The 10,045-nt window shown below is 32.6% G+C and overlaps 1 protein-coding gene across 2 annotated transcripts in view; it reads left to right on the top strand.

Moving 5' to 3' along the window:
- The window catches only part of LOC118733586 (mucin-5AC), a 63,921-nt gene extending 57,919 nt beyond the window's left edge, over positions 1-6,002 (top strand). The window contains exons 4-7 of one of the 2 annotated variants that reach the window (XM_036463035.1): positions 1,088-1,446; positions 4,106-4,211; positions 4,326-4,529; positions 4,601-6,002. In XM_036463035.1, coding sequence (XP_036318928.1) covers positions 1,088-1,446; positions 4,106-4,211; positions 4,326-4,529; positions 4,601-4,666 — 735 coding nt within the window. In that variant the 3' untranslated portion in view covers positions 4,667-6,002. Of the gene's footprint in view, positions 1-1,087; positions 1,447-4,090; positions 4,212-4,325; positions 4,530-4,600 lie in introns of both variants that reach the window. The other variant, XM_036463034.1, reaches the window with a different exon arrangement.
- Positions 6,003-10,045: the final 4,043 nt, after the last annotated feature.

Raw genomic sequence — 10,045 nt, 5'->3', positions numbered from 1 at the left:
TTAATTAATAGTAGACATAGGTATACATAGTACAAGTTTTCCTGCATCTAGTAAGCATCTAACTACGCAAACGTTTTTTTTTTTTTGAATTTGATTGGCTTAAAACGAAATTTCATAATTCTCATGCTTTTTGTTTTTTCTCTTTTTCTTTCTCTTTTTTCATATATGCGCATACCATGAATCGAACTGTGAAATAATCCACCAACCACCCACCCACCTACACAAAAAAAAATATTTGAATTGAAAATTTGCATAACACAAAAAAAAAATAAATTACTAAAATTTCAAACGAAATTGTACATTTTAATTCGGAATTCAAAATTTAAATTGCAAAATTGAAAACAAAATTGTTGTATACCATCACGTAATTCATATTGCACGTACATCTACCACAAATTTTTTGTGAACCTAACTTTTCACTGTAAATACCATTGACATGCTTACACTACACTATATCTGTCCTGCTTGCATTTGCATTTATTGTCTTTGCGTTTTGCCTATGCTTTCGTTAATATTCCCCCATTTTATATTACCTACACTCTTGTCTCTTTCACTCTTCCTCTCTCTGTAAATATATTTCACCCTTGACACACAATACCTAATAACCACACCATACAATTGCCCACTTTTCCTCTCTCTCTCTCTATCTCTCTATCTATCTATCAAACTCTTATTACCTATTCCCTTAAAAATAAAACACAAAATGCATTTCACACTTAAAACAAAAATAAATAAAATAAAAACACGTACACTCAAAAACACCAACAATCAACCAATAAATATAAACAAAATAAATGCTAAAACGCACTAATTTCAAAAAAACAAACCACCACCACATTACAATTGGGGTATGGCCGATTCGATAATCCCTTATCGCTAACTTTTTGCTACATATTATCAATAAAAAATACCGTCATAATGTAAAATGAAATTTAAAAAATGGGTTGGCTGACATAAATTTAACAATAAACAACAACAATAAAAAAATAACAATTTCCAAACCATACATCAACTCAATTCAATTCAAATAACGTTGTTACGGTGGCGGTGAAATGTACCCCTGCCCTTCTGAAAAAAAAAAAAACAGAATGGTGCCACAGACACACAAATCGATTTATCGGCCATAAACAAACAACTCGAGGAGACAATACGTGTGGCGCGTCAAGTGAAGGAAGCCGAAGCGGCCGCGCAGGCTATTGCACAACAGCAACAACAACAGACTACATCATCGATACCCGCCCAATTGCCAATACCAAGCAAAACAGATCCTAATGCGCCCATACAGTTGAGTTTCAACAATGAAGTCACACCATTATCTTCCACACCGGACAGTTCGAAGCCCGTCAATAATGACTTGCGTCTGACTGAATCCAAATCGCCAGCCATTGATGAGCTCACCTTGGATTCCAATGAGGATGCAGCCGATCTGGATGATCGCAATAAGAGGTAAATTTTAAGAGTTCTATGTAGATGTGTGTGTATTGTTGGTGAGTCCTTGCATTGCAGGAGCTGAAAAGTAGACACTTTATAGAGTAGGTTTAGCCTTGAGATACCATATGAGGTTTATTTGAGATTGAATGCTAGAAAATCCCGGATTTCTCCTCAGGCTGGTTCGAAAGTGCGAACGAAGGCAGCTTAAAAGGAAGTTTTGATACGATTAGACATTTTAGTCTTCTAATCAGCTGCGATAATGAGAATGCGGTGTGGTACTTGGTCTGAACACCCATCAGTTTCCTGTCAATCAATTCTACTCAATACACCCGCGAGTATTGAAAGTGGCGTCTTTGTAGGCCCGAGAAGGTACCTTGACCGCCTAAGGTCCTCGCAAATTCACATGCGTCCTTCTGTCCAAGAGCAGTTCGCATGTAGTGAAAAGAACAGTCAGTCTCTCTTCTCTCGATGATATCATGGGTATCATTCCTCACTAAGTTATCCGCGACACAGTTTCCAACAGTACTCCATATTGAAGACGCCGAGCCATTTTATCTCAACTGGTTGATAGTCATAAATTTATAATATCTTAACCGCCGTGCGATGAACTATTAGTACTCGATAAATTATTGTAACTTTGTACTAAACTCAGGCAAGTACGATTGTTTCATCTTATTTCAGCGTTCAATAATTATAATTTTCTATGTTGTTGGTATTACCTATTGAGTACGTGACAAGGACGAAACAATGTTTATGTTCGGCGTCAAAGTTTTAGGCGTAGTATTTAAAGCCAGAATAGATTAATTAATGACTTTTATTTTTAACGTAATTATCAAATTTGCCATTTAAGTTGTTTGTCATTTAATGCCGAGTGGAAACCTGGCATAAAGCCGATTCAATTGTAATTGTATTTGAAGTGAAACTTCTTTAGCGGCGATTGGTTGGTTGGGAATAAATTGGCAAATCCAATGGAAATTGCACACGGAAATGGTGCAACGGAAATTGCACACGGAAATAGTTGGGGCAGAAAGAAGAGCTTATTGAGTGTATGCAAATGGTATTAATATACCCCTATTTTTTATTTTGAAATCAAAAAATATTTAGGGGGTGCTCAAAGCGTTCAAAGTTTTCCATGTATTTTATATGGAGAAAAAACCATTTTTCGTAGAAATGGTATAAAACTCTTAAAAGTCAATATTTTTCAATCGGAAAACTCTCTTCTCTTCAGGAGACTTCCAGTATTAATATCAAATTGTTTATTTAACTATTTTTTATGATTAAAGATTTTTCCATTGCATTTTCTAGGGGTTTTGGAGGACCTATAAAATATAGTTACTATGAAAAAATGGTTAAAGAGACAATTGCGTATTCTTACCGGGAATCTCCTGAAGATAAGAAAAGTTTTCCGATCGAAAACTGTTGATTTTCAAGAATTCTACACTATTTCTACGAAAAGTTGTTTTTCCCCCATATAAAATACATCGGGACCTATCGATATAATAATCGATATTTTTATCGGTTTTGTTATCGATACTTTTATCCATTTTGTTATCGAAATTGTTATCGATATATTCGGAACTTATCGATATAATAATCGATATTCTTATCGATTCGGTAATCGATATTTTTTATCGATATTGTTATCGATTTTGCTATCGATATTTTTATAGAATTTTTTTCGAAATTGGTATAGATTTTGTAATCGATATTATCGATTTTGCTATCTATTATTCGTCGATTTTGTTATCGATTATTTATCGGTTTTATTTTCAATTATTTATTGATTTGGTTGTCGATATTTTTATCGATTTTGTTATCGATATTTTTATCGATTTTGCTACCAATATTGTTATCGATTTTTCTATCGAAATTTTTATCGACTTTGTCATCGATGTTATCGATATTTTTATAGGTTTTGTTATTGATATTTTGTTGGATGTTACTATCGATTTTGTTATCGATAGAGTATAAAGATAAAAATTAAGACAAAGGAAACAATAACATAAGTGTAATTAGAACAAACAGGGGTAGAGGTGGGGATCTAGATCAAAAAAAGACCAAAAAAAAACCTTAATCTAAAGCTGATGTTTGTATGAAAATGAATACATTGGTTATGAAACAAAATAGCTATGTAACGTAAGTATCCCTTCTCCAGTGTGGCCCAGGCGCACTTAATATTTTTTTTTTTGGCTCAGGTTCAGATTCATCGACTTCAAATCTATGAGTTTTGTTCGTTTGCAAAAAATGTATTGCTACATACATATGTTATTTGAGGATAGACACGAAGTCAACAACTGAACAGTCTACTAAGTAGTCTCGTTTGTCGTGTAAATGCATTTTTTTCGGTTAGCATGTGTTATCCTTTGAACATCTAAAGGTCGCTAAGAAATTTAATTTAATTTGGTACCGCGATCTTTGTGTACTTTCTAGCCAGCTTCTCATCTGATCTCACCAGCAATGCAACACTATATTCTTTATGACCACGTATGTAACCTCTAACGTTTGAACAAACCAATTGGCTCAACACGTACAATTGACTTATAACATACATACATACATATTTATGTATGTATACTACATACATCTACCATCTGCATAAGCATGAAAGAAATTCTGGTAACACAAAACACACTAACCGATTTGATAAAAATTTCAAAAGCAATTTATTCAAAAGGTTCCTGAGCTTCGGTGGAGCCGGCGTTGCTGGTGGTTCAAGCGGTAACACCGGTAATGCGGCAGCAGGCGGTGGTTCCGGTAATTTCCTCTTCGATATAATACGCGTAAGTTGAAGTGCCTTTACTACTACCACTTTGAATACAGTGCTTGGCATAAAATAGTATATACAGATATAAATAATCGAAAACATATGTAATTCTCATCTCTTACCAATGCAGTTGTTCTCGGGGAGCGTACAAACACAGACTGGTGATGAAGCGGCCAACGGCGCTAATAGCGTAGCAGGCGGCGGTGACTCAGATGGTGATAGTGATGCGAATCGTGCTGCTGATGGCTTTACGGAAGGTATTCCCGGACCGGTGACACGATTGGTGGTGCTGGCGAACAGAGGCTTGGCCAATCTGATACAGGATTTGATATTGGTACTATAAGATTATGGAATACAGAAATTATAGCGATATTTATTTGTTATTATAATTTTTTTACTACGCAGCGCATTGCGGCAACCAGCGAAAAATTCGTCAACTTCAAAGCCAAACTGATTACAGCGCTGATCTAAGTACGGTCGCGACTTCAACTAAGTATCTACAGCTGTCTTCATCTCACACATACTGCCTTTCAACAACAAATTTAAATACTCTAATTGCATTTACAGACAAATTTGCATGCATGTGTACACGGCGAGAAATTACCATAGCAAAATCATAAAAAGTTGAAAGTGAAATTTTCATGAAAACCATTAAAAGGCAGCAGGAGTAGTAAAAGCATATTTATTTAGTAACAAACAAAGACATGTAGAAAATGCAAAATTATCCATATACACAAACTTTGAAAGCTACATAAATCACTATATATGTACTACAGATAGAAGCAAATAGTTTCTGTTATAACAAGTAAGCTGAAATGAGTACCATAATATTCCGAAATTTCATACACCATCAGCAATGTGAGTTGAGTTACTGCTAATTGTATTTGCTAAGTGCTTTTAACGTTGTTGTCACAAAAATATAATGCAATGTATGTACATATAATATGAATGAATTCACAAAGAATGGGACACCAGATTTTCTAAGCGAAGATACTGCGATGCGTTGTTGAGCGACGCACCACTGCATCCTCGATAACAACCTGAATGAAATGATTAACTTGTGCGCTAACTAATTGACTATCAATAATAATCTGCAGAAAATTTTAAAGTCGTGCGCTCATCACCAACCGAGTAAATAGCATTTGTCATCGTTTTCTCACCAGTCTAATTAGATGATAGCGTACTTTTCTATCGATGGTACTTTTCTATCGATTATCAGTAACTGAAGACGTAGTCAATCATCTCATTACTACTTGTACATACATCGATAACTGTTGTTTAAACTACATTTAAAAAACTACACTAAACCACAACTCTACAGCTATTTTATGTATATACATATTTCTTCCTAAATATTTCGTTTTTTTTTTTTTAAATACATTTGTTTAAAAACAAAGCTTTTAGTGACTGTGGTGTTTTAGAAACTATGTACTTAATAATTATTGTACTTTTTTTATTAAGGTTAAAATTTTTAGAATCGAATAATGCGATACTTGTCAAAATTCTTGCTCGATAGTTGTTGTTAAATTTTATTTGGCTAATTACAAAAACAAACAAAAAACGATATTTACTTAATAGAATGCAACAGCGAAAGAAAAAAGTTTTAAAACAATATTGTCAATAAATTAAATTAAGTTAAACGAGATCAATATGAAACTTAGTTTAAGTATTTTTGTTTACTTTTATGGATTCCTTATTTACACATTTTTTTGTTTTTATTTGTAAACGATTTTTATACATATATAATATTTTTTTAACGTAACGGTTATCGTTCTGATATGAGCTACTTACTCGTCAAATCAAAAACTTACTCGTATATACAATGGCTTGGATTATTTGTTAAAATACAAAATGTAATTAAACTACACTCCATAATTGTATGTCGGTATGTATATGTTATCACAAGAGAAGTCTAAAATGGCCTTGCGTAGCAAAATTTTTAATATTATTTGAAAAAATTCATATGTGTATATTTGCTTGTAAACCTAATTCTGTAAATAAAAACAACATAGGTAAAAAATATAAAATAGACTTTTTAAATTTTTGCATATAGAAGAACTTTAAAAGTAAGCTAAAATACTAACTAGGCAATGCAAGGACTATTTTTTTGAAGGAATTAATCTAAGGTAAGGCAGTAGAAAAATGCATTTTTGAGTTAAAAGGCCTACACTAATGGCTGAAAAAGTAAAAAAAAAACGTTTTACAATTTCGAAACAAAGGCCTAAAATATGTAGTGTAATTGAAGTACAAAGAAACTTAATTTATATATATATATTTCATGATCCACTGATCGGATCTTAACCAGATTAGTATGGGACCACCTCTGGGACACTACCTTTCCGATGCAAAATTAAAAGAATTATCGAAATCGGTTGACGTGGTCCAAAGTTATGCGGTAACATACATAAAAAATAAAAATATAATTAAAAAAATAAAAAATAAAATAAAAATATTCCGACGAAGTGATAATCTCCTCCTTTTTTGGAAGTCAGTTAAAAAGATGTACATACTAAGAAAAGTAAAAATACTTATACGCCCCGTAGCACAACACACATAGAGCTAACACGTTTACTCGAACGCCTTGACTTAAAAGTCAAATTACACCGTGCTACAAAATTCAACAATTTTTAAAACACACGAAAAAATCAATATATTCACGAAACTAGCAGCCAAATATAGTATAACTCCGTTTTTAATTGTTCTCTCTGACGTCAGGATTTTTTTAAAGGACTTTGAAATTTCTGGGTTGTGATTGAATAAAAAATTATTTAAAAGATTTGGTGCATTGTAAAGTAACAATATGGGTATCAATTAAAAGGAAAAATGCTGTAGAATTTAAAAAAAATTTAATTTTTTAGTGCACCAGGACGAGTAAGTGTTGAAAATGTCCTTTTAAAACTTTATCCTTGAATATCCTTGGAAATTTCCAATATTTATTTTTGGAAAAAATATATGTCAAGGACTAATATGTAAACTACCAAACAAAAGTTACAAAAAAATTACTAAAGGATTTTTTAAAATTTGGTATCGTTGTAAAGGCGATTAAACTCTTTTCGTATGCATATTTGTATACTTCGCATATAAAAATTTTAGAAAAAAACATTTAAAAGCAAAAACTACCTTTTTTATAAAAAAATATTAAAAAAAAAAAATACAAACCGATTTAAAAAAAATGGCATAGTTGTAAACGATACCCGAAAACTTATACTTTCTTAAACCCAAAAATTTCTATTCATATACAAAAAATAATTCATTAAAAACATTTGTTCCCTCTATATAAACTCCTGTCCTGTAAAGTATTTAAACCGTACATCATACGGTTAGTTTGTTCTTTTAGAGCGCATACATGGTTCCATAACAATAATGCCAGTATCTTCATTTATGTATATTGCAACTATTAATCTTACTCTTACTAATATTATAAATGTGAAAGTTTGTATGTTTGGATGTTTGGGAAATCATCACGCGAAAACGACTGAACGGATTTGCATGAAGTTTTGTACGCAGATAGCTTATGGGCCAGATTGGTTAATAGGCTATTTTTTATGAGTTGCCACCTGTTAAAAAAGTTTAATTTATTTAATATGCGGGAACGACTGAATGGATTTGCATGAAAATTTGCACACAGATAGCTTATGACCTACAGTGGAGAATAGGCTACTTTTCTTAAGAGTTACCACCTGTTAAAAAAGATCCATAAAATTAATACGCGGAAACGACTCAATGGATTTGCATGAAATTTTGCAAGCAGATAGCTTATGACCTACAGTAGAAAATAGGCTAATTTTTTGGAAGAGTTGCCACCTGTTAAAGAAGTTTAATTAAATTAATACATGGAAACGACTAAACGGATTTGCATGAAATTTTGCACACAGATAGATTATGACCTAGGTTAGAAAGTAGGCTAATTTTTTTAAGAGTTGCCACCTGTTAGAAATGTTTAATTTAATTAATACGCGGAAATGAGTGAACTGATTTGCATGGAAGTTTTCACACAGATAGCTTATGAGCTAGGTTGAAAAATAGGCTACTTTTTTTAAGAGTTACCACCTGCTAAAAAGTTTAATTAAATTATGAAGCGGAAAAGTCTGAACGGATTTGCATGAAATTTTGCAAGCAGATAGCTTATGACCTACAGTGGAAAATAGGCTAATTTTTTGGGAGAGTTGCAACCTGTTAAAAAAGTTTGAATTAAATTAATACGCGGAAACGACTGAACAGATTTGCATGGCATTTCGCACAGAGATAGCTTATGACCTATGTTGGAAAATAGGCTACTATTTTAAGAGTTATCACGTATTAGGAAAGTTTAATTAAATTAATACGCATAAATGACTGAACTGATTTGCATGAAACTTTGCACACAGATAGCTTATGACCTAGACTGGAAATTAGGCTACCTTCTTAAGAATTGCCACCTGTTTAAAAATGAAATTTTGCTCAAAGATGGTTTATGACCTGGATTGAAAAACAGACTACTTCCTTAACCGTTTTTCCGATCAGAACGAAATTGAGTACACTTACTACGGATTTCGGAAGGATGGTCTTAGACTGAAAGTAAGTCCGATAACTCAAGGCCCCTCCCATACAAATTGGAATTTTCATATTACATACATATCTCTGGAAGTATTTGTGGGAGAGAACTGAAACTTGGTATAGTGATATCTATGTGAAATCAATGATGGCATTAATCGATTGATGTTTTAATCAGTTAGTTAATTCGATTAAATTCAATCTGATTACAGTTAATCATGATTAATTTTAATCTGGCTAAACAGTTAGTCGTGACCGCGATTAAAAAATTAATTTTTAATCATTAACTCTTAATTTGATCAAGTAGGTTTGGTGATTAATTAAGTTATGCTGGAATTTCCCTGTGCACACAAAGCCAGTTAATCCGGTATGGCTAAGTCGGGTTTTCTCATCCATCTAAGCAATTTGGTGTGCATTTTCATTAAGATATATACCAACAAACGTTTTAGAAACTAGGTTTGTAAAAGTTCCCAGTTTATGTATTACTAATAACAATAATTATAATTTTTTTAAATTATGTGCTTTTTATAAGCGTAGAACACAAAATAATTACTATAACTGGTGTTTGGTTTCAAACTCGGACAAACTAGACAAATTAATCAGATTTTATTTTTAATTGGATTAACGATTAATGTTTTAAATTAATTAAACGTAATCGCAGCCAGCGATTAACGATTCAAAAAATGTTACCATTAATCGTGCAGTTGATAACGATTAATTAATTTTAATCGTCAAACGCGATTAACATTTTAATCGTTAATTTTTAATCGTTAATCAGATTAACAGTTTGCCAACACTGTGTGAAATCATGTTCATATTCACGGAGAAAAATGGACGTTTTTGGAAAAGAGGCGTAGCACCTCCCATACTGACTGAAAGTTTCATATTGTATATCTCTTCAAATGTTTGGAGTAAAGCACTCAAGCTTGGTATGGAAATACATATGTATGTATGTATGTGAAACTAATACCATACTCATGGAGAAAAATGAGAGTTATTGGAAAAGGTGGTGTGGCAACTCCCATGCAAATTGATTTTTCTATGCTGCATATCTCTGCACCGAGATGTGTATACAAAATTAATTCCATACTCATGGAGAAAAATTTGCGTTATTCGAAAAGGCGGCATGGTACCTCCCGTAAAAATTTACTTTTATACTGAATATCTCTAGAGGTGTTCATGGTAGAGTACTGGACTTGGTACTGGGGTATGTAAAATCAATTCTAAACTCATGAAAGAAGATTAGGGTTATAAGAAAAAGGGGCGTGGCACTTTCTGTACAAATTGACTTTTTCTTGCCACATATCCCTAAAAGTG

The sequence above is a fragment of the Rhagoletis pomonella genome, unplaced genomic scaffold, assembly GCF_013731165.1.
Source record: "Rhagoletis pomonella isolate Grant_MI unplaced genomic scaffold, Rhpom_1.0 Rhpom_scaffold_00002, whole genome shotgun sequence".
Classification (NCBI taxonomy): domain Eukaryota; kingdom Metazoa; phylum Arthropoda; class Insecta; order Diptera; family Tephritidae; genus Rhagoletis; species Rhagoletis pomonella.
This window is presented reverse-complemented; position numbering and strand designations above follow the sequence as displayed.